We start from the raw sequence: 23,453 nt of genomic DNA, 5'->3' as shown, positions 1-23,453 counted from the left end.
AATAAGTGCAATTATCTTGGTTATTATTATAGATGGAGTATTATAACTACGACATTATATGGACATTTTTTTACAGAGAATTTCATGACATAGTCGAAACAAATTTTTCGGTTTTAGATTTTGAGATATCATGAGAATTTTCGTTTTTTTAAATGGAAACAACCACTGATTATTCGCTTATTAAATTCGTTATTTTTTTCTGATTACAAAAATATAGGGTTCGACCGGTCTATTTCTTATTGTTTTAGAATAAAGCTAAAAATAAACTTTTTTTATAAAATTTCCATCTAGTGTCGTCGACGAAATTAAATTTACAGTTTCCTGTAAGTTACGGGGCGGTAGGTAAAATCTAAAAAGTTAACAACTAAATAAGAAAATAACTTCTGATATTTAAAAACAAATCATTTTTTAATGTGTAATATTCTAACATGTCAAACTTTTCAAAATTTTCGCAATTCATCTTAAAAACAGGATTTTTAAAGTGACATTTAAGAAAATTTTTGAATACAAACAAATGTTGCTATGTTTATTTGAATTCAAAAAAAAAAACATGAGCGCCATCTATCGATAATTTATTAAGTCATTTAAAAATAATATTAAATCGTAATAAACAATATGAAATAATGCAATCTATTCCAACTTTTGTGTAAAACATATATAAATTAAACAGTTCAACAAATATATTTGTTTCAAATATCAGAAATATGTTTTTTTTAATTTTTAGTTATAGAACCGTAATTTACAGGAAACTGTAAATTTAATTTCTTTGACGACACTAAAAGAAAAGTTTATTTTTAGTTTTATTCTAAAACAATAACAAATAGACCGGTCAAACCCTATATTTTTGTAATCAGAAACAAATAACGAATTTATTAAGCGAATAATCAGTGGTTGTTTCCATTAAAAAAAACGAAAATTGTGATAATATCTCAAAATCTAAAACCGACAAAACTTTTTTGACTACGTCATCAAATTCTCTGTAAAAAAGTGTCCATATAATGTCTTAGTTATAATACTCCACCTATAATAATAACCAAGATAACTACATTTGCGGGTTTTACGATATTTTCAATTTTGGCCTCTAGGGGAAAAACAAAAGACGATAGCGCTATGAGGTTTTCGGCATTAGCAGTTTCTCGAAAAACGAGATGATGACATGTCAGTTACTTTTCTTCTAACTCTTATAGTTTTCGAGTTAGCCTATTCGGACATCGAATTTGAACCACCCTGTACAATTCAAATGGCCACGTCGAAAAAGTTCTTCTAAGGGATGTAACTCTATAATTATAACCTCAAATCGAAACGTCTTGTGAGTGTTGTCATGAATCTATGTTTTCTTTGAAAGGAAAATCATTTAAATAATATCTTTGACACATAACCTCCATTACTAACATAACCTACATTTAAATGTATGTGGTGAAATAATCTAAGTCGTACGTCCATATCTTGATTCATACCATTTTTAAGCGATCTGTCACTGCCAGCTTTCGTGGTTTCTACTATATTATATTTTTACAATTATCTTTATACCACATACTGTTAAATAAATTGCATAACTAACAAAATTAAAAACAAATAGTCTTCAAAATAAACATCAATCTTTATTAATTTTTAGTTCCATTTAACAAAAATGCCATCCCATGAACCCTAAAATGTTTTTTTAGTTCAAATTCATCTTCAAATTTCGCTCTACAAACTTTACACTGATTTGGTTCGAAGATATCTTCGACGTCATTTTCAAGTTGGATTTCGAGTTCTCTATCGTAACAATCGCCGTTTTCTTCAATGTATTTATCGATATCTGTTATTTGATGAAAATAAATAAGGTGTTTCTCAAAGCTTGGCTTAACAACGAAGGATTCGCCGCATTCCAAACATTGATAAATGGCTCCCTCTCGATGTTCTTTCAAATGAATGTGAAAATCAGGTCGATTTTCCGATTTGAATTCGCATAGTTTACAAAAATATGTTCCATCGAATGGTTTTGGCGATTCAAACGATAAGTCTTGAGTTTCTGAATTTGATCTGGAAGCTTTTCTTTTGGAATTATTCGGTGAAGATGATTTTCGTTTTTTTCTTTTTTCCGGTAACTTTTGAGTTTCATCGATGGTGCTTATATTGTTTAATATGACGATGGGGTTATCGAATTTACATTTATGTTGGGTGGCGGGTAAAATAGAAAAGTTGCACAATGAACATTTCGGTTTTTTAGAAGTTTGTTGCTCTGGTTTATGATAAAGTAATTTATCTGGTGATTCGCATTTTGGACAATTTTTTGTTGAAGGTATTTTAAATTGTATTAAAAATTGGCAATTGTTACAAAATGTCATTTCTGGGGAATATTTGGACGAAAGTATTTCCGCTACAGAAATCGATTTTTTATTGCATCTTGATAAATGGGTTGCATAAGTTGCCGATGTTCTAAAAAAATTTCTACAAAATTTACAAATATAAACGTAAACGCGATTTGTTAATTTGTTTGGGTCGCAATGCCAATCAATGTGTTTTGTAAAATCATCTAAAACTAAATCTTGGCAGAGTGTACATTTATAAATATCATTAGGAATAACTTCTTCGTCTTTGTGAAATTGTAAAATGTGTAAAGAAATTTCTTCTTCAGTATCAAATTCGATCATATAACATCTTGAGCATCCTATAATATGTTTTATGTGAGAACAAAAATGTTGTTTATAATTTGTGTGATAAGAAAAAATCTTTTTACAGCGTTTTTTTGTACATTTTAATCGGACTTGCTTTGCAAAATGATAACAACCATCATCTTGATGGTTAATCACTTCGACGAAAGTTTTAAAATTTATTCCACATTCTGGGCAAACAAAGGGTGGTTCACCTTCGTGCAATCTTTTGTGAGCCTTAAAAGAACAAATCCCAATTGAAACAAAATTACAAACTTCACATTTCAAGTCGTCATCTAAAGGATTAAAATTCCGTTGAAAATGCTTCATTACAGGTTCAGATAAAACATCACCACATTCCGAACATTTTGAAAACAGTCCAAGCAATTCTTTAGATTTGATGTCATCCTCAATATTTTCACCCTTTTTATTGTTAATTTGATCATTATTCAATTTTAACATTTCATTTTTAGAATAAATCAATACCGTATTCGTTTTAACATTTTTATCATCGCTTTTGGTCTGAACAAAAACACATTTCGGCAAGTTACTACAAATCTGTTTTAAAACTAAAGCTTTCTTTCCATTTTTAAGAAATAAAATAAAAGTTGCAACCATTTCAACGCATTTAAACCCTTTCTGATCAGCAACTGGATTATAAAAGCTACTATTTATGTAATAAGTGGTCCCTAATTCTTCATCTTCAATGTTAAAAACCATCGGAACATGTGGATAAAATGGAAATCCAACTAAATCAGGTGGAAGTTGAAAAATCGTGATATCGTCGAAATTTATAACACCCATTGTTGGTTGGAAATGTTTTCGAGCATGTAAAAGCAAGGAACAGGGGTTGTAAAATTTATAGGTATACATACAGTCCGAACAATAATATTTTAAACCTATCGTTATGCGATTTATGTGGTCGATAAATGATGATTTTGAAGAAAATCTGAAATTAAAAAGAAAATGATAAAAAAATGAATTTAAAGTTAGGTTAAGATCAAAAAAATTTTACATGTAACTAACTTCACTCTGGTACGATAATTATGATCGATTCTTAAAGAGCATGCGCATAAAACCATTTAGCAAATGTCAAAGCGTTTTCCTTTAAATAAGAAACTTACAAATCCCTACATGAATAACAAGCATAAACATAACTTCCTTCGCGTGCATCACAAACCATCCAATGACTTTGATTACGATTAAAAAGCATATTCCATTTCGTGATATATTGACCCCTTTCTTCTTGTGTCGACACCACCTGTAATTTAAAAAACAAACAGTAAATAAGAATATATAACAACAACTTTACTTACTATTGATGGTGTTGAAGTCATTTTTATAAAATCCTTTAATTATAAATAGCCTTATTTATGGTTATTTTACGTTTTTACCATTGTAAACAACACAAGTTAAGGTTGCTTGCTACGAGTATTTCCGGTGATACGAGTTTTATTTGACGCATGCGTATTACTATTACTCATCGTTTTTCGTTGTTAAATCGCGCATACGTGCATGCATCCATTCATTAAGAATTACGTGTGTTAAAAAGAGATAGCAGTACTTTAATAAGTCGCACGTTTAATAAAATATTCAACTCTAAACCACAGAATAACCGTAGAAATGTTTCTAACCTTAAATCGAAATGTCGTTTGCGTGTGTTGATGTTTATTTTCAAATCGAAAATGTCTTCTTTAAAAAGAGAATGTTTAAATGTATGTTTTTTGTAATTTGAACCAGTTCAAGTTGGTGACATTGGGTCATTAATTTTTCTAGTTGTCAATGTGACAATTTTTGTCTATGGATGTTTAGACACGTTCTTAGCATCGTATACAAGGTCCATAATGATGAGGATATTGAACTCTGAGCAATTTCTCTTATTTTGGATACATTTTGTGTTTTGACAATTTTTAATTGTCAATTCAAATTTCTATTTTCAAGTGTTACAGTGTCACCAACTGTCACATACCTATTTCCCTTCATTGTCGTTATTTTATTTTTGTAAAAAAAAGGATAAAAATGCGAATTACAAAAAATAGCATAAAAAACGTTCCATAAGACAAAGCTCTAAAAAACTCGTGGCTAAGACATTTGGAAAAAATTTGTAAGAATTAAATGTATTAGTTTTTATTGGAAGTAATAAATAGGTAAGGTTTAAAACAATTCAACTAGAATTAATAAAAATGAGGTTTAAAAGATAATTATAAATACATATTTACAAAATACAAATTGAAGTTTTTAAATTAAAAAATTATTCTGATTTTCCTTTCCAATTCACTCAAAAGATAAACGATCCAAAGGTATTTTTTTATACGAACAGCAACAAGCTGAAGGCACCTCAAAAACATCAGTAGTGGGTTGTCCTTCTTCAGATAAACTAATTAATCTTCTATAAACGTATTTCTGTTTACAATAAGATGTATATCCCAACGTTTCGTTAGATAAAAATGAACAGGGTTGACCAGGACTAAAAAACAATTTTATAAAGATATAATTTTTAAAAGTATTACAACTCACTTTAAACAGCTTTCAACCCGAATTCCTTGAACATATTTATCGCTCCCATCTTGATTAATAATATACTTCCATTTATTACTCTTGGTCTTGGCTATTTTGGGAAAAATCATTCTGTCTACAGTTTGGCAGAGAGAAACGTCCTCATCATCACCCAATCGGTTGGCTATTTCATCCGGTCCATCATCAATACCGAATAAATTTTCCAAAGGACTGGGCACTTGTAACATTCTCTCAACCAAATCCGATGGATAACCATCGATTTTCTCGCAATAAGTTGATCCTTTCGCGCATGACGGTCTTTCGTATGGTTTTATTGGAGTTATTATTGAGTCATCTTCGTCCGCATCATCCGGGAAAATTATTGCTTGGTTGTTTGATGATTGCTGACGATACTTTTGAGAGACACCTTAAAATATAAATATAAAATTAATTTAGGAATATGTTTAAATTCATAGTTATTTATAAATAGTCGTATTTACCTACCACCTCGTCGAATTTTTGGCTTTGCCAATATTCTTACTGATGTTACAATCCTTTCTGATGGAGAAACGCTTTTGGTGATGTTCGTGATATTTAGGGATGTTCGTGGTGTTATTTGTTCAGGTCGAGCATTTGTGAAAGATTCCTTAACATTAAAAATAAAATAATTAGGTGAAAATCTGTGTCATTAAGTCATTAGTTTGACGTTTCGTTAACCTAACCTCATTTTGACATTTGTTAACAGGAATATGAAAGTCGATGAGATGGGTATTTGTAATCGTTATTATATTTATTATTTAAATCAAATTAATTACGAACTTTGTGTTATGAAATTGAGAATTTGAAGAAAATATAATAAAATTTTCGTTATCTCTTTTACCGACTTGTCGTATTAAATTTTGTCGCTAGAGGGCGCATATTTTTAAATGTAAAATAATTTGAGATTATTGTAAGTATCTCTTTAATTTTTGTTTCTCAATGAGTAATAAGTGTGCATTTAGACGAAAAGATATACACTTCAACACAACTCAATTTAAAAGTTTTAAAACAACAAGAAATAATGCGTTTTAAATACAATAAACAGTACGCATTTCGTGCTTAAAGCAAATTTCCACTATTGTTTTAACGAGGAAACTTAATTATCAGTGATTCATCGTTTCGTTTAAATATTTTTAACTTACCAAGTAATGTAAATAATAAATAAAAGTAATAAAAACGATTAAATTTTTCTTTCCAATTGAACACATTGATTCCAAAAAAAATTACGAACTTGATTAAAGTCCTTGATAAAATCAATTAAAATAAAAAAACTAAACAACACGACAGACCGTTGTCACATGCAAAACTGGCGAAACATCGAAGAACCATGGTTTTATAAATAGACCAAGTTAAAGCAGACCCGTTTCCAAGATCTCGCGGTTGCCGGTCGAAGTCGCGGAAGCGTTTTACATTTTCCTGCATACGAAACGAAAGAAAAAGAAAGAACAGAAAACCGAATCGAAAAAATGTCCACGCACTTTAATCGAATTGCGTCAAAACGCCTTATACACGTTTAAAGAAAAGAGAACCTTCTTCGTGTGACGACAATAATTCTCAAAATAAAATACTCGCTAAACTGGTTTTGTCGAAAAAATGTTGTAACATTTTAAAAGAAGGTCGCGATGATGTGAAGGTGTTTACTTTTAAACGACCGGAACCGTTGTGGCTCTTTAAATTTGTTTTCTACATTTATTATGAAACGATGATTTCTAACGGAAATAAGAGCCACTAACCCACTTAAATTATTAATTTTTTTCTTTTATTAATTAATTAATTTTGTTTATGGCAACAATGGATCTCATCAAGCTAATGATGTCATTAAAATCTAGTCAGAGTTTGTGACGTGAACGCATAAACAATTATGCGGGTACAGTTCAAGATCATAATATAGTCAGAGAGTAGTATAGAGAGAAACATTCTGGTCGGACGAAACGACCGAATATGCGCGATTTGGTTTTATTCGTTTTCACGTTAAACTGCTACTGGCGTTTGCAGGTAGGTGCTTGTTTTCTTTTAACAAAACAAACAAAAAAGTGGTTATAGGTGTAACCTTTTTATTTCGCACACTTTCAATATAACCGCAAAGTGCTAACAAGTAAAGAAAAAAGTCTTGTTACAATCATAACAGAAACAAACCGCGAATTCGAATTCCAAGGTTATTTTATTTTAAGTCGCGTGGTTGTGTTTAGTTGTTTCAAACAACAATAAATCATAATCAACACAAATATTAATTAGCTACTTTTGTTCTTTTTTTATATTTATTTCTTTTTAGTTTGGTATTTTTGGAGCTGCGCAACCCGCAGCATTTAATTTCGCCAATAATTACACATACCGTATTTTCCATACATACAATTACGAGTATAAAGATCCTACGACAAATGGAGAGTACATCCCAAATAGTAATTATCCACAATCTGACCCCAAAGAACCAATTCCTATAGCCCAAAGAAATCATTTCAACACCAACAATTATAATGGTGAACATTTCTATGATCCAGAAAATACAAATAGAAATTTTAAACCAAATGTTTGGACACCCTCAAATTTACCTCATTTCATTGAACAACACGAAACCATAACGAATCAACCCAGAAAATCAAGAGAAAATATTAATCGAGGTAATTCTTTTCTTTTTAATTTACTTTATTTTAATATTTCTTTGTTTTAGGTAACACAGAAACGTCATTTTTAACAGTAAATGGTTCAAAATGCGCTTACGGATTTTGCGAACAAGCTGAAAATTATCCCGAAGCATTGCTTTTTGATTTAGTTAAAAACAACGCAGCTTTGAGTGCGTTTTTTAAACCAGCCGTGCCTGTAGTCGTGGATAGGGCTTTTCCTTCGTTTGAAAATATTTGCGAAGTAACCGTGCAACGGATGACCCCCAAAACGGCTCAGAACGTCGAAGGAAAAAATCGAATAGTCGTTAATTTAAAAGAGTACAAACAAATCGTCGAGTCTGAAGTGTGCAGAAAGGACGCTACGTGTAAATTTCATAACTATTGGCCGGAAGGGTATAAAGCGAAATGTATTCAAAAGTATGTTGAGGTTCCTTTAGCTGTAATGGACGATATGGAAAATAAAATTATTGTGGAGAAGTTTAGTTATCCATCCGGTTGTTATTGTGCATGTAAAAATGAATAATAAAGTTATTTTAAAATTGTTTATTTTATTTTAATTTTTGAGATTTATTAATTGAACTGCAGGAATCTTTGTTATCGATATTTGTTTCAGATATCAATAGATGGCGCGCAACTTTTTATAACTAAATCGCATTAATTACTTGGTATTTCCAATATTTTCGAAATATCTGGGGTTTCCTAAGTGATTTCAACAATTTTAAAGAATTTATGCAAATGTCAGTTGATTTTTAAAGATTTCCAAGGATTTGTAAAATTAGGAGTCTCTAAAACTTTTCTGGTGCAATCATAACATTTTCAACGATCTTTAAAGATTTTCAAGCATATTTAATGTATTTTTAACGTTGTTTATAGACGTTAAAAATACACGTAGTTGGAATAGGTACAGTAATAAGTTGTACAATTAGAAGAATAATTCTATTATAGCGCCATCTGTTATTTATTTTATTAATTAGATATCTTTTTTTGTTACAGGAAACTGTATGTTTATTGCAAAATATTTCCCAAATTATTTTCTAAAATGTAGAAGAAACAAGATCTTCAATCACAATCAGTGACCTTAGTAATTTTAATAAGTTTAAGTGCATAAATACATAAATAAACTCTTTCATCTGTATGTGGCAATGAAATCAGTTATAAAAAATTAATTATTACAAAATCAATTTAAATATTTATAAAAAATCAATTTTCATCATCGAATATAATAATTTTAGTATTTTCAACTAAATAATGTGATACTTATAGCGATGTTAATGTATCGAGATAATGATAAAATAGTTTAAACAAAAATGATGTCGATCATAGAGTACAATTTGATTCTAGTGCAAAAACAATTTATCTCGCCCACAGTACACACATTCTGTCGTCAAACTGGTACGTGTGGGGCTGTTGATTGAAGTGGCGGAGCGCCGCAACTCTTTCAGTTCTTTACGAACTATGGTAAAGAGCGGTCGAAACGTGCTTACGTTTAAAATAATTAATTAACAATAAAATAACTATCGTATTAACGAATTCTGTTAAATAATTGACTTTAAATGTTGTAAGAAATAGATTTAAAAAAATAGTTTTTATAATAAGGGAAAGAGCAATGCGCTTAATTTATAATCCAGCTCGTTTCAGTGAAAATTTACGAAAAGTGTCTCAATGGTCATCATCATTATGAACATTTTATTCGCGTACTGGTGTGTGACTGCAATAATAGTGTCGGCCTTCGGTGCGCAAATTTATGACGCCGATATCTCTTCAAAATGCGTCGAAAATTGTTATAAGGTAAAGGAAATAATATTTTAAAATCCCAATAGTTTTGTAAATTAAAAAGAAATCAATTGACGTTGTACATTTTATGATTGCTAACCGTACATAATCTTAAATTAAACGCCAAGAGGTCATTATCTATCTCTTAATGTTTTCCAATTACTTAATTTTGGTTATCCTTCGAGTGTTGTTCACGATTTTGATCGTGACTTGTACCGGTTTAAACTAATCTTCGATGTTGAAATAAGTCTTATTTGATCTACTCGAACAAAAAACATTTTTTAAAACCAAACAAAATAATTATTACCCACGAATAGTTCATTGTATACATATAAAACAGGATGTTCTGTAAACTCCATCAACCTTAAATCCTCGGAACCTACGAGTTTCGGTTTGACGTTTAAAAATCTTGTCCCCATAGGAAGTTAAGACGTTTTATAATTTCACGGTTTGGTTCGTTTATAAAACGGAAAAGGGCCTACAGGATGTTCAGGTGAAGAGTTACTCGAGTGTGATGTTATGCGAGTCAGGTGGTGAACATGAACAAATTTTTATCATTTTAAAGCAATTTGATCCCTCTAAGAATAAATCTTTTGATAAATTATCTCACGGTTTCTTTTAAGTTTGTTTATTGTCGAAAATTTATTTATATATCTTTGTCCCAGATGTACTTGTATATTCTCTTTATTTTTATGTTATTATTATTTTTTTACGTTTAAACGCCATAAACAACCGCTAAATTAATTATTATGATGAAAGAAGCTGTATTAATTAGCGTTATTTCTTTGTAATCTCAAGATAAGTGTTATTATAAACACTTGTTAAATTATTTTTTAAAGGTTTCGTTTCGTAATTTTTCATGGAGTACAATTTTCTATCAATTTATATTACGATGATTTTGCATTATTTAGATTATGTAACAGAGCAGGTTTGACTGGATTTATGTATTTTTTTTAGATTTCTTTTTCTGTGATACGTGTATTAAAAAGCAATTTAAGTAATAATTGCCCAGTAACTTTTTGATGTAACATATAGAGAGCTGTTGTAAGATAGTTCAAAGGTTGGATATTAAACAGAAAACACTGCGAACGCACAGACGAGGTCGAATAGATTGCATAAAGACAGAGAAGTCATAAAGACAGAAAATTATATCAGGTTAATAATTTTCGATCTTCGATTACATTTAAAAATCCATTTCTTGAACAGTTTTATTATGAACGGATTTTTGGAAATATGCTGAAATTAAAGGCATTGTCATTATCAAAGCAATTGAATATTGATCCTTTCACGGTCAGTGATGGTTGGCTGCAAAGATTTAAACACCGTTGGCCCACCCAGATGCAGTACAACCTTTTAAAGAGGATCTAAAAAACTTATGTCCCATTAGCAGAAAAAACTGCTCCTGGATTAAAAATTTCGAAGCAACGACTGACGTTTATGGGTTGTGCAAATGCTTCAGGCTTACATAAAATGGACTAAAATATTTTAGGGCTCACCAAATTGTACTATAGAAACAGTTTGCTCAGTTCTGTTATACAGGGTGTCTTAGCGAGACCGGTCATTAAAAGTTTCTGGGGTTCTGGCCAAACAAAAAATTTGAGAATGCAGACTTAAGTATTATCAATTACGTTCTCTTCATCTAAAATATTTTCATATTTCTAGCACTTCCGGTTACACCGGAAGTCGCCACCAACTTTATTTTTTTAAATGGAACACCCTGTATATTTTTACATATTTGGATTTGTCTGTTGTCAAGGTTTATAAATAACTTTACTTTTTGCAATTTGATTCGGTCGTTCTCGAGTTATTTGAATTTTTCTAGAATAATCTGCTCCAGCAGACATTTCTTCAAAAAATCAGAAAACACTCAATTTTTGGGATATCAATTTAGGATTGAGAACATGCTTAAGCAACATGATGGAGTATGTTTTGGTGCCGAGAACTGCTGTCTAGAACGTTAGGTCACTTTACTATGGCACGTTAACTTTTCAAAATTTGGAAATACCATAACTTCATTTTCTTAAATGGCACCCCCCATATTTTATTTCTTTGTTTTTTATTTTTATTTCTGAAAAACGGTACTAAAGAAAACACTGTCAAATTTGCAAAAACAAAATAACGTCAAATTTTCAAAAAATCATATCATCTCTATTTTTGATGGTAATGATATGATGTATATGTTAAATTAAAGCTTGAAGACTCTAGTTTACGATATGATATAAAAACTGTATGATAATATTAATAAAATTTCCTAAAAAACGGTACTAAAGAAAACACTGTCAAATTTGCAAAAACAAAATAACGTCAAATTTTCAAAAAATCATATCATCTCTATTTTTAATGGTAATGATATGATGTATATATTAAATTAAAGCTTGAAGACTCTAGTTTATGATATGATATAAAAACTGTATGATAATATTAATAAAATTTCCTGAAAAACGGTACTAAAGAAAACACTGTCAAATTTGCAAAACCAAAATAATGTCAAATTTTCAAAAAATCATATCATCTCTATTTTTATTGGTAATGATATGATGTATATATTAAATTAAAGCTTGAAGACTCTAGTTTATCATATGATATAAAAACTGTACGATAATTTTAATAAAATTTCCTGAAAAACGCTACTAAAGAAAACACTGTCAAATTTGCAAAAACAAAATAACGTCAAATTTTCAAAAAATCATATCATCTCTATTTTTAATGGTAATGATATGATGTATATATTAAATTAAAGCTTGAAGACTCTAGTTTATGATATAATACAAAAACTGTATGATAATATTAATAAAATTTCCTGGAAAACGGTACTAAAGAAAACACTGTCAAATTTGCAAAAACAACATAACGTCAAATTTTCAAAAAATCATATCATCTCTATTTTTAATGGTAATGATATGATATAATGACACTAGGTTAATATCGATATGATATGTGAGCATTTTTCAAAAAACCCTAATTATTTCTCAAACTATTAATGTTAGGCATAGGACATATGGAATATAAAAGATATAAAATGAGACGCCGAAGACGACTAACAAGGGAAGTGTCACAACTGTGTCTCACCGATTTCGATGCAATTTGGTACAGTCATAGAATGGGCCAAAATAAGGTTCGCACATTTTTTTATACGTGCGGTAAAAGCCCCTGGGGCGAGTTATAGGGGTTGAAAGTTTGGAGAAAAAGTACGTTTTCACTTATATTTTGAAAACGAAAAGTGCTATCAAAATTTGGTAAATTGTAACTGATATTCATTTTAAAAGAGCTTTCTTTTGATGTATCACACATATACCAGAGGGTTAAGAAGGGCGAACTACCCCTATTTTTTTGGAATTATTTAAAAACCACCCTATCGATTTTGGCGGCATTAAGTATACTTCCAGCACGTTCAAAAATATTAGTTAAGGGTTTTTTCCCATTCGCTCTAGATCATCCCCAGCGAAGTTACGGGGGTTAACATGTAACCACTTTTCGTAAGAATGATGTGATAAAATTGTCAGGTATTTTGAAAATACTTTAACAAAACCGTAAATTAGTCGCACAATAAAATGTTTAATGTAAAATAAGGCATAATACACCATTTAGGGGTGGTTGGGGTTAACCACCCCCTTAAAAATTAATTCTATCCCGGGCATTACTTGTTGATTACGGCGAAATTTGGTACTGTGTTTGTTTTATATTTGAAGTAAAAATTTTTGAAAATGGTTATAAGGGTTACAAATTAGGGGTAGTTTTTTGTTTATACCTCGAAGATGAAAACTGCCATCGTAACTGTGGTATTGTTTTTTAAAAATCTATCTATCGATGTTCCACGAGGTAAACTACCCTCATTTTCTTTAAATAATAAATATAAAACTACTAGATAAATAAGATATTTTATTTATTTATGAGTTAAAAAGCAACTGACAAAAAAAAATAGTTCAATATACCAAAGAAGTTTATTCTACATTACTAATTGACGTTTTTTATGTTCAATGTTAAATTTATTCTTTCATTAATTTAACACTTTTTTCCTATCTTCTATAAAATTCCTTTTACATCAGAGGGATAACATATTAAAATTGCAATCGTTGACGCATAACCAGTTGGCTTCCCCTCGGTTTATAAATGTTTTTAAATACGCATGGTTTGCAAGTGGCTATATAGAGGAGAGACCAGACCATTTTGAAAATCCCGTGGAAGTTTGCTTTTCGAGTGAGAAGCCAACGTGTGATATCTGTGGGGATATAGCGGTCATAACATGTGCATGGTGTAAAAAATCCTTATGTTTAAAACATTTTTTCCACGACTTTCATTTTTGCCAACACTACGTAGAATAAAAATAAATTTAATATTGAAAATTAATATAATACATAAAAAACGTCAATTAGTAATGTAGAATAAACTTCTTTGGTATATTGAACTATTTTTTTTGTCAGTTGCTTTTTAACTCATAAATAAATAAAATATCTTATTTATCTAGTAGTTTTATATTTATTATTTAAAGAAAATGAGGGTAGTTTACCTCGTGGAACATCGATAGATAGATTTTTAAAAAACAATACCACAGTTACGATGGCAGTTTTCATCTTCGAGGTATAAACAAAAAACTACCCCTAATTTGTAACCCTTATAACCATTTTCAAAAATTTTTACTTCAAATATAAAACAAACACAGTACCAAATTTCGCCGTAATCGACAAATAACGCCCGGGATAGAATTAATTTTTAAGGGGGTGGATAACCCCAACAACCCCTATATGGTGTATTATGCCTTATTTTACACTAAACATTTTATTGTGCGACTAATTTACGGTTTTGTTTAAAGTATTTTCAAAATACCTGACAATTTTATCACATCATTCTTACGAAAAGTGCTTACATGTTAACCCCCGTAACTTCACTGGGGTTGATCTAGGGCGAATGGGAAAAAACCCTTAACTAATATTTTTGAACGCACTAGAAGTATACTTAATGCCGCCAAAATCGATAGGGTGGTTTTTAAATAATTCCAAAAAAATAGGGGTAGTTCGCCCTTTTTAACCCTCTGCTATATGTGTGACACATCAAAAGAAAGCTCTTTTAAAATGAATATCAGTTACAATTTACCAAATTTTGATAGCACTTTTCGTTTTCAAAATATAAGTGAAAACGTACTTTTTCTCCAAACTTTCAACCCCTATAACTCGCCCCAGGGGCTTTTACCGCACGTATAAAAAAATGAGCGAACCTTATTTTGGCCCATTCTATGACTGTACCAAATTGCATCGAAATCGGTGAGACACAGTTGTGACACTTCCCTTGTAAGTAATAAAATATGGGGGGTGCCATTTAAAAAAATGAAGTTATGGTGCTTCCAATCTTCGAAAACTTAACGTGTCATAGTAAAGTGACCAAACGATCTAGACAGCCATTCTCGGCACCAAAACATACTCCATCATGTTGTTTAAGCATGTTCTGAATCCTAAATTGATATCTCAAAAATTGAGTGTTTTATGATTTTTTGAACAAATGTCCGCTGGAGCAGATTTTTCTAGAAAAAATCGAATAACTCGAGAACGGCAGAATCAAATTGCAGAAAGTAAAGTTATTTATAAACCTTCAAAACAGACAAATCCAAATATGTAAAAATATACAGGGTGTTCCATTTATAACCGGAAGTGCTAGAAATCTGAAAATATTTTAGATGAAGAGAACGTAATTGATAATACTTAAGTCTGCATTCTCAAATTTTTTGTTTGGCCAGAACCCCAGAAACGTCTAGTGACCGGTCTCGCTGAGACACCCTGTATGGATTTATTACAAAAATAAAATTCTGATAATAAATTTTAAATTTAATAGAGCGTATGTACTGGAAGGTTAAAAAGACTTTATTTGTTCCTTAATATTTGACATTCAATGCGGGTTGTTCTGTCGGAACTTGGTAAAAAGAACGTTAAGTTTCTTAACGAACATCGTGGTAGAGTAGCGTGACGATGATAAACAAGTTAATTGGTTACTACTTTGAGTACCATAAGATGGGGTGGTTTTTTTGTCAAAAAACTTTACGTTATTAATTCGACTGAATTAAAATTAATTTATTCGTTTTTAATAAAAACAATTTTGTATGGGAAGGAAAGTTTTTAAAAGAGAGTCTGTGTGCGTGTGGTCACAATCAGAAAGATTTTATAGTTTTAAAGTGCACGTTGATAACGAGCGAACATGAAGAATGGGCGGAACAATTAATTTGCGAGAGACAAAGATCCGTACATAATCATAACAACAACATTAACGGCGTTTTATAAAAGAAAAATCAAGTTCGAGTCGCCCCGATGGCGTAAACATCAAGAGTCACGCAACAATAAATTTATATTTAGCTTCTTTAGAATCGGTCTTAAGTGAAAAATGATCCACAATCATCGAGTTATTTGTGTTTTTTACCACTTTTGTTGTTGGGTTTCGAGGTCACATACTAAAAGAAAATATTCATTTCTTCTAATTTACGTCGTTTTATTTACAACAAAGTAACAAGTTTTGTGGAAGCGTTATGTAATGGTAATTGCGTTGCCCTGAAGTGATTCGCAAATTTGAATCCTATTATAAATTGTTGTATAAAACTTTGCTAAACCCATTCCATTGTATTAGTTACTTCTTTCTTTCTCATCAATAAAAAATCTTGTTATGAAAATGATAATTTTAAAAATTATAACGAGTAAGTATTTTAGCTCCTTTTTTTGTGGATTCTTTATTTTTGAACTTTTTAGTTTTTCTATTTCCTATTTATTGCGATTTAATGAGTTGTTCTCAAATTTGTACGATGGAATTTAGACCAATTTGTGTGGCAGATCGTTTCGGAAACTTGCACACTTTTTCAAACCAATGCGAGTTTGAAGTAAATATATGTTTAAACCGCGAGGCTGGCTTCGTTTGGTTAAGAGAAGGTTCTTGTTGAATGAATTTTAAAATTGAATAATACCGAAAGCGTTATTATTAATAAAAAGTTTAATACCCATTGTGTTTAACACCAATATAATAAATTAAATAAGAACAATACGGACTATTCTTATTATTACTCTCTAAAAATATGAATACAACAAAATTGGTAATTACATTATCTTTATTGATCTCAGGTATTTTATTTATTTAACATTTCTAACGAAAACTTATACATAAAATTATTAGTTTTTAGTTCGATTCATGGTTCTTGTGTGAAAAGATGCAAAAAAGACAGAAACCCTATTTGTGCTATAAACAACGATGGTGAAAAAGAAATGTTTGCAAATATGTGTGTTTTTGAAATAGTTCAATGTGAACAGAACCAATTGGGATGGAAATTCTTTAATAATGGGGCATGTAGGAGCCCAAATCTAAAAAAATAAACGTGTATAAAACATAATAAAATCCCGCTTAAATTTATATAACCCATTTTTTTAATTAAGTATGTTGTTTTGACTCTAGGAAAGATAAATCGTAAAAATAACGCCTTGTACTGAATATTTATACAACGTTCGAGATAAAACGGAGATCCAAACCTTATATCTTGTAACTCTTATAACGAATCTCAACCTATTCTGACCTTTAGGGTTAATTAGGTTTTAACAGTTTTTTTATGTGATAAAAATTTATTCCTCAAAAACTAAAAGTGGTTTTAATGAAATCTTCATATTAATTTTATATTAAGTGGATATATCGATTTTTAAACGAATTGGACTTATAAAATAAAATAAAATAAAAACATAGTTTTAATTATTTGATTCACTTGCAGTTTAAAACGGCTAAGAGTAGGTCTCGCAGCAAATTCTCCATGGAAGAACTCCGTTAAGCTCATCCCCCTGACTGAGTAGAGACCATTGTTGCGAAATTAAGACTTTCAACGCAACTCTATAGAATTGGCTGAGTTTTTAAATGCAAAGACATTTATTAGCAACAGCATAAAAGTTGCAATATGTAGATTGCCAAGATATATCGCAACATCAACGAAAAAAATGGACATTCAACATTTTGACATTTTTCGTCTGCACCTTTGATTATATACAGGTGTCTCAGCGAGACCGGTCATTAGACGTTTCTGGGGTTCTGGCCAAACAAAAAATTTGAGTTTAAAGTTGGTGGCGACTTCCGGTATAACCGAAAGTGCAAGAAATCTGAAAATATTTTAGACGAATAGATCGTAATTGATAATACTTGAGTCTGAATTCTCAAATTTTTATTTTCGCCAGAACCCCAGAAACGTCTAATGACCGGTCTCGCTGAGACACCCTGTATAACTTAACCGATTTGCACTATAAGCTCGGATATTTGTGGGACAACTAAAATTAGAAATAACACTACATCTAGAAACATTCTAGTTCTAGTTTTAATTGTTATGCAGCGCTAAATTGTTGTATATTTTTATTGAACTAAAAGTGATTGAACTAAACCCAAATGATTTTCTAGCTCTAGGTCTAGTGTTAGTTCTACTTTTAGTTTAATAATAATCGAAATTTTGTGTATTGAAGTCTTAATTTTTTTTTAATTTCAGAATCACACGGACTTTGGTGATATTTGCGCATACAAAACGGAATGCCACGAACAGGTAATTAATTTTTATTAATTAACGTTAACCACACAGGAAATACCACAATTTAACGAAAATTAAGAATTTAACAAGATAAATTTTTCCGTAGATTTAAAGAGTTTTGCTAGGAATTAATTGAAAGCTTCCGTTTCCACGTATTCCTCTAATTAACGCAGTAATAAAAGCGATCTTAAAATTCAAATTTTTTTTGAGACATTGACGCTCGTATAAATCAATTTAATACAAAATATTTGTGATGCTGATTAGGTTTGTGACGTTCTGACCCCGGTTTGACCCCAACGTCGACGGTTTCTTGGCGTGTATCTCCATAACTTCTGTAAATAAACACAGTCTCAACGAGCGCCAGACGTTTGTAAAAAATATGGGAACTCTTGAACCACTTGAGAGGTCGGTTTTTACTCCTTCTTTAATGGTTTGAACAAAACAGTAGTAGTAAACAGTGAAATCTCGAAGACAGAAAAGGTGATTTAAGCTTAAAACTAATAAACGTTTAGCATTCGTTTCTGAGCCAACTCGACCAATTGAACTAATTGCGGCGACAATTCACCAACAGTTTAATTCTATTTTTTTTTTTTGCTTTTTGGAGCCGAGGTCTTCTGCGTTCGTGACATCACTATTTTTAAAATAGCGACAACCTAATTTCCGCAACAACTACGGTTTACAATGATCTTTCTCTGTATACGAGTCACGTTCTTTCGATTACGAAGTAATTGTTAATGGAGAAAGAGGTTGCATTTTCATCAATTGCTAAATTGTTCCAATTGGCTATTGGCAACGCTTTGTTCAAAACGACAAATTTAAATTTTCATTAATTATGAAGTATCTTTACATTAAGTAAAAAAATTATACATGAAAATATCTCCTTTTATACAGGCTGTATTTGAATGACTGCAACAAACTTCAAGGGGTGATTCTTTAGTGAATTTTAAGGGTACTATTTGTTTTTCTCAAAAACCATAAACGCTAGGAAAATGAAATTTGGGGAATATGTTTAACTCATAATATGGCATGTTTTGACCCTACTTGTACTTTCAACCTACCCTTCTAAACTACTAAACGTAACCACCCCCTTCACATTTTTGCTAATATTTTTTTTATGCAGATGATAAATACATTAAAAAAATTTTATCTAGGTAGATGAAAGTATCCTAAAACTTTTTTGTCTCTCTAAAATTTTTCCAAAAACGACTAATTTTTGAGAAAAAAAATAATAAAGCAAATACTGCACTTTAAACATCGGGGTTGTCGATCAAAAGTTTGAATGAATTTTTAATGAAAAAATCTTAGTAGGCTCTGTAATCTTTGTCAGAAATATTTTTGACGTTAAAATGTCAGTGTTTTTCTTACTATTATTATTGTTTTTCAAATTAATTTTTAAATAAAGTTCTATCGCATTTACGCTCGTTCACTCGACGTTTCAAAATTTCAAATAAAACAATAATAATAGTACGAAAACCACTGACATTTAAACGTCAAAAATATTTCTGACAAAGATTGCAAAGCCTACTAAGATTTTTTCATTAAAAATTCATTCCAACTTTCGATTAACAATCCACAGCTTAACAGTTAGTGTTTGTTAAACTAAAATTAGAACTAAAACTAGAAACTTTCGGGTTTTGCCGTGCGTCTTTTAATAAAAGGTTTGATGTTTCGGATGCCATGTTGCAACCTTCTTCAGAAACTGGTTCGAAGTGACGAGATCAAAAATCGGTAACTATATATAAGTCGGAAAAACTAATTAATAATCAGTTAACGCTAATTACAAGCTAATTAATAACTAATTGCGTCGCGTCCGGTGTGAGGCGGGAAGAGGTCTTCGTGTTCACCACCATCTTCCATGTTCTGCTAAGCTCCCAGCCATCCTCTCTGTTAACGTTATTTTTATGTCGGTGGATCTCTATGGCTTCTCTTGTCAGTCTTTGGTAGTATCTGTTGTTCCTAGCCAGCACCTTTGTTTGTTCGAAGTCTATTCGGTGCCCCTCTGCATGGCAATGTTCCGCAACCGCCGACTGCTGGATCTTCTTCAGCCTTACATCCCTCTCATGCTCCTTGATGCGGCACTCGACGTTGCGTCCAGTTTGGCCAACATAAACCTTCCCACAACTACACGATAGTCGATAGACTCCCGCTCCTTTTAATGGAGTTAGTTTGTCCTTGGCTATCGGGAGTGTGTTCCGAATTTTGTTCCGCACTACGATGTCGTTCTTCTTGAGGTGCCTAGCAATTCGTTCCGTTATACCTGAAACATAGGGAAGACAGACTCTTTCTGCTTTCGCTGCTTGATGGCCTGGTTGATGTCCCTCGAAGTGTATCCATTCTTCTGCAGCACGCCTCGTAGAAAGTGTTGCTCCTTCTTCAAGTTCTCTCCTTCACATAGTCTCGCTGCTCGCTGAAATAATGTACGGATCACGGACCTCTTCTGTTGGGGATGATGATGTGAACATGCCTGTAAATACCTGTTGGTATGGGTCTTCTTTCGGTATACACCAAGTTCTATATCTCCATTTGTCGTCCTGGTGACCAATACATCTAGGAAAGGTAGTTTTTTGGCAGTTTCTGTTTCCATGGTGAACTTAATCATAGGATGTTGAGAGTTCAAGTGATCCAAAAACTCTTGGAGCCGTTTTTGACCATGTTGCCATATCACAAACGTGTCATCCACATATCGTAGCCATAGTTTTGGTTTCCACTGGCTCTTCTTCAAAGCGTCCTCTTCGAATAATTCCATGTAGAAATTAGCTATAACTGGCGATAGTGGAGATCCCATGGCTGCCCCTTCGAACTGCTCGTAAAATTCTCCTTTCCAGCTGAAATACGTCGATACTCCACCAGATCTGGCACGTATTCTGGTAAATCGCTCCGGAATGAGTTTTCGGCGAAGACCCTCTACAGCATCCTTAACTGGTACCCTAGTAAAAAGGGATTCCACATCGAAACTTACCAACATATCCCCAGCCTCCAGCTTTACACCTTTTACCGATTCCACAAAATGTGTAGAATCCCTGACATACGATTCCGTGTTACCTGTAAAGGGAGACAGAATCTTTGCAAGATGTTTGGCCAGCTGGTATGTTGGGGAGTTGATGGCGCTGACGATATGGCGGAGGGGGACGTCTGGTTTGTGAATCTTCGGTAGTCCGTAGATTCTTGGTGGTACCGGCGCCTGCATAAACAAACCTTTCTGCTGTTCTGCTGGAATTCCTGCGGTTTTTATCAGTTCCTTCATTTTTCTTACGATTTTGTCTGTGGGGTCCTTCTTGATCTTCCTGTAGGTGGCTGGGTCCAGTAGGTTCATCATTTTGTCGTCGTATTCTTTCCTGTCCATAACAACGGTGGCATTCCCCTTGTCTGCTGGTAACACGACGATTTCTGACTTTTCTTTTATAGATCGGAGTGCCTTCTTTTGAAGGTTGCAACATGGGATCCGAAACGTCAAACCTTTTATTAAAAGACGCACGGCAAAACCCGAAAGTTTCTAGTGTTAGTTCTAGTTTTAGTTCTAATTTTAGTTTAATTCACACCGGCCGTGACAGCCTTCGTACTTAAGTTAGTGTTTGCTTAATTATTTTTTTTCTCAGAAATTATTAATTTTTCGAAGAACATCAAAGAGACAAAAAAGTTTTATAATAGTTTTATCTAGATAGATAATATAGATAGATTTCAGTTAGATAACTGAAATTTTTCCAATGTATTTATCATCTTCATACAAAAAATCTAGGCATAAATTGAACGGGGGTGGTTACGTTTAGTAGTTTAGAAGGGTAGGTTAAAAGTACAAATAGGGTCAAAACGTGCCCTATTATGAGTTAAACATATTCCCCAAATTTCATTTTCCGCCATTTTTGGAGGGGTCGAAGTCGAAATCGCCCCTTGAAGTTTGTTGCAGTCATTCAGATACACCCTGTATAAAACCTGATTCATCAAATTTTCTTCTCTAGAAACGATCACGTTGAAATCCTTATTAATTAAGTTTTCTATTGAGATACCAAGATATTATTCAATTCTTTTTCGAGTATTAATTGATTTAACGTCTCTTTTACTTAATATTTGTATACTATATAGTTGTCCTTGTTCTAGTGCATTTGTATTGAGCGCAAAATTAACTTGAATTGGGTCTCTTAAGTAAGTGGTTTTGGTTGGCGCCCACTTAACCATTACGATTTAAAAAGATTACGTTATTGAGAACACTCAACAAATAAATATATAAACATTAAAGTCTTGTTTTTTTTTAACTTTCTTGTCAATTTTTTTTTGTGGTTTCACTCTGTCAACGTTTCAAAGAATATCTGGAAGCTAAGAAACGACTCTGTAAACAACTTCCTCCTACCTGAAATGTTTATGAAAGTCGATACATTCTCGTTTTTTCTTTGAATCTCTTCGCGTTAAAAAAGCCTTAATGTACGTATAACGCCGGTTGCCTAATTCTCTACTTCCTCATTAACTCTACTTAACAATGAGCACAGTTGCTCTGTTCGTATGCGAAGAGTGACCGAACTCTCTCTGGAACTGATCTCCATCTCTGTTTGTCCTCCTCCATCACGACCCTTCGAATTACAACTCATTTAGCGTTAAACGAGTCCCAACTGGGATTATGAATGGGTTTTTTAAAAAAAGAAACAACAGAATAAAAATTAAATAACGCGACCGCCGAGCTTGAGTGAACTTTTTGGAGCTTTCCGGAGCAAAACGGTCGCGTTTCGCTTCCGTTTTAATTTATTTTGCATATAATTTGAAATTGTGTCGTGGGAACACCGCAACGGGGATTGTTGCCCCGTGAAGCCTGATGAATGTCCATGAGTATACCAATTGCGGTATCCTGTTCGAAACCCGTATAAAATTACGTTTGGCTTAAATTTGAATGTTAAAAATAATATATAATCGTTGTTTAAATTTTAGTGCGAAAATGGTTGTTATACATGGAGAGAATCTCTTAATACATCTTGCCAATTAGTTTGTGTAAGTAAATTAAATAAAAAAAATTTTTATTTTTAATTAATATAACAATATAATTACAGAATAGTACTAATGGAAGCTTAACGCCTCATCAAATATATTGTCTGATCGGTTGTAACGATGGAGTATCGATTTTTCGCGGAAAAATGCAATCGCATCTCGGATTACCACCGCCACCAGTTCTTGTAGCCGATTCATTAACATCCACGTCGCTTCGATTAGAATGGAATTACGACAAAGCGGAAATGCCTGGTTTGAAATTCCTGATCCAGTGGAGATACGAAGAAATGCAATCGACTTGGCAATTTTACAAGAGAACCAATTGGATGCCGAAAGATATTTTTTTTACCGTCGATAATCTTCAGCCTTACACCAAATATAGAGTTGAGTTTTTAA

General features: G+C 31.9%; 4 protein-coding genes and 1 long non-coding RNA gene across 10 annotated transcripts in view; 3 read left to right on the top strand and 2 right to left on the bottom strand.

Moving 5' to 3' along the window:
* Positions 1-1,581: 1,581 nt before the first annotated feature.
* On the bottom strand, positions 1,582-4,091 carry LOC111422404 (zinc finger protein 532-like). Of its 3 annotated transcripts, none has more exons than XM_023055606.2 (3): positions 3,953-4,091; positions 3,761-3,897; positions 1,582-3,585 (listed from the first exon to the last, which is right to left on the bottom strand). In XM_023055606.2, exons 1-3 carry the CDS (start codon positions 3,971-3,973, stop codon positions 1,605-1,607), a joined length of 2,139 nt encoding a protein of 712 aa, XP_022911374.2. In that variant the 5' UTR covers positions 3,974-4,091; the 3' UTR covers positions 1,582-1,604. The 3 variants fall into 3 exon arrangements, with proteins under 3 accessions (XP_022911374.2, XP_022911375.2, XP_022911376.2); XM_023055607.2 differs by having other exon boundaries at positions 3,663-3,897; positions 3,953-4,065; XM_023055608.2 differs by having other exon boundaries at positions 3,652-3,897; positions 3,953-3,982.
* Positions 4,092-4,747: 656 nt separating this feature from the next.
* LOC111422406 (protein spaetzle-like) lies at positions 4,748-6,714 on the bottom strand. Its single transcript, XM_023055610.2, has 4 exons — positions 6,314-6,714; positions 5,637-5,778; positions 5,154-5,559; positions 4,748-5,103 (listed from the first exon to the last, which is right to left on the bottom strand). The coding sequence occupies exons 1-4, from the start codon at positions 6,377-6,379 to the stop codon at positions 4,911-4,913; spliced, it is 807 nt and encodes a 268-aa protein (XP_022911378.2). The 5' UTR covers positions 6,380-6,714; the 3' UTR covers positions 4,748-4,910.
* A 321-nt stretch (positions 6,715-7,035) lies between these two features.
* LOC111422405 (uncharacterized) lies at positions 7,036-8,334 on the top strand. Its single transcript, XM_023055609.2, has 3 exons — positions 7,036-7,166; positions 7,444-7,789; positions 7,840-8,334. The coding sequence occupies exons 1-3, from the start codon at positions 7,113-7,115 to the stop codon at positions 8,313-8,315; spliced, it is 876 nt and encodes a 291-aa protein (XP_022911377.1). The 5' UTR covers positions 7,036-7,112; the 3' UTR covers positions 8,316-8,334.
* An 867-nt stretch (positions 8,335-9,201) lies between these two features.
* LOC111413332 (receptor protein-tyrosine kinase sevenless) overlaps positions 9,202-23,453 on the top strand; it is a 35,755-nt gene continuing 21,503 nt past the window's right edge. For 3 of the 4 annotated variants that reach the window (XM_071199271.1, XM_071199269.1, XM_071199268.1), the window contains exons 1-4: positions 9,202-9,580; positions 18,048-18,101; positions 23,001-23,060; positions 23,120-23,440. In XM_071199271.1, the coding sequence (XP_071055372.1) occupies positions 9,455-9,580; positions 18,048-18,101; positions 23,001-23,060; positions 23,120-23,440 (561 nt within the window). In that variant the 5' untranslated portion in view covers positions 9,202-9,454. The remainder of the gene's footprint in view (positions 9,581-18,047; positions 18,102-23,000; positions 23,061-23,119; positions 23,441-23,453) is intronic. The other variant, XM_071199270.1, reaches the window with a different exon arrangement.
* Positions 15,433-17,212, top strand: LOC139431469 (uncharacterized). Its single transcript, XR_011641597.1, has 3 exons — positions 15,433-16,238; positions 16,291-16,656; positions 16,709-17,212. It is a non-coding gene; the product is annotated as an uncharacterized lncRNA (long non-coding RNA).

The sequence above is a fragment of the Onthophagus taurus genome, chromosome 10 (genome assembly GCF_036711975.1).
Source record: "Onthophagus taurus isolate NC chromosome 10, IU_Otau_3.0, whole genome shotgun sequence".
NCBI lineage: Eukaryota > Metazoa > Arthropoda > Insecta > Coleoptera > Scarabaeidae > Onthophagus > Onthophagus taurus.
The sequence above is the reverse complement of the archived record's forward strand: the minus strand, read 5'-3'. Positions and strand labels throughout refer to the sequence as shown.

What these genes read in the sequence shown, in the direction of transcription:
- LOC111422406 (XM_023055610.2), bottom strand. Translation starts at nt 6,379, where the DNA reads ATGTGTTCAATTGGAAAGAAAAATTTAATCGTTTTTATTACTTTTATT. An exon ending in TTTATTATTTACATTACTTG is followed by an intron (nt 5,779 to 6,313) that starts GTAAGTTAAAAA and finishes TTTAATGTTAAG; the next exon opens with GAATCTTTCACAAATGCTCG. An exon ending in CGGGTTGAAAGCTGTTTAAA is followed by an intron (nt 5,104 to 5,153) that starts GTGAGTTGTAAT and finishes ATTGTTTTTTAG; the next exon opens with TCCTGGTCAACCCTGTTCAT.
- LOC111422404 (XM_023055606.2), bottom strand. Translation starts at nt 3,973, where the DNA reads ATGACTTCAACACCATCAATA. An exon ending in TGACTTCAACACCATCAATA is followed by an intron (nt 3,898 to 3,952) that starts GTAAGTAAAGTT and finishes TTTAAATTACAG; the next exon opens with GTGGTGTCGACACAAGAAGA. An exon ending in TGTTATTCATGTAGGGATTT is followed by an intron (nt 3,586 to 3,760) that starts GTAAGTTTCTTA and finishes TTTTAATTTCAG; the next exon opens with ATTTTCTTCAAAATCATCAT.
- LOC111422405 (XM_023055609.2), top strand. Translation starts at nt 7,113, where the DNA reads ATGCGCGATTTGGTTTTATTCGTTTTCACGTTAAACTGCTACTGGCGT. An exon ending in ACTGCTACTGGCGTTTGCAG is followed by an intron (nt 7,167 to 7,443) that starts GTAGGTGCTTGT and finishes ATTTCTTTTTAG; the next exon opens with TTTGGTATTTTTGGAGCTGC. An exon ending in AAGAGAAAATATTAATCGAG is followed by an intron (nt 7,790 to 7,839) that starts GTAATTCTTTTC and finishes TCTTTGTTTTAG; the next exon opens with GTAACACAGAAACGTCATTT.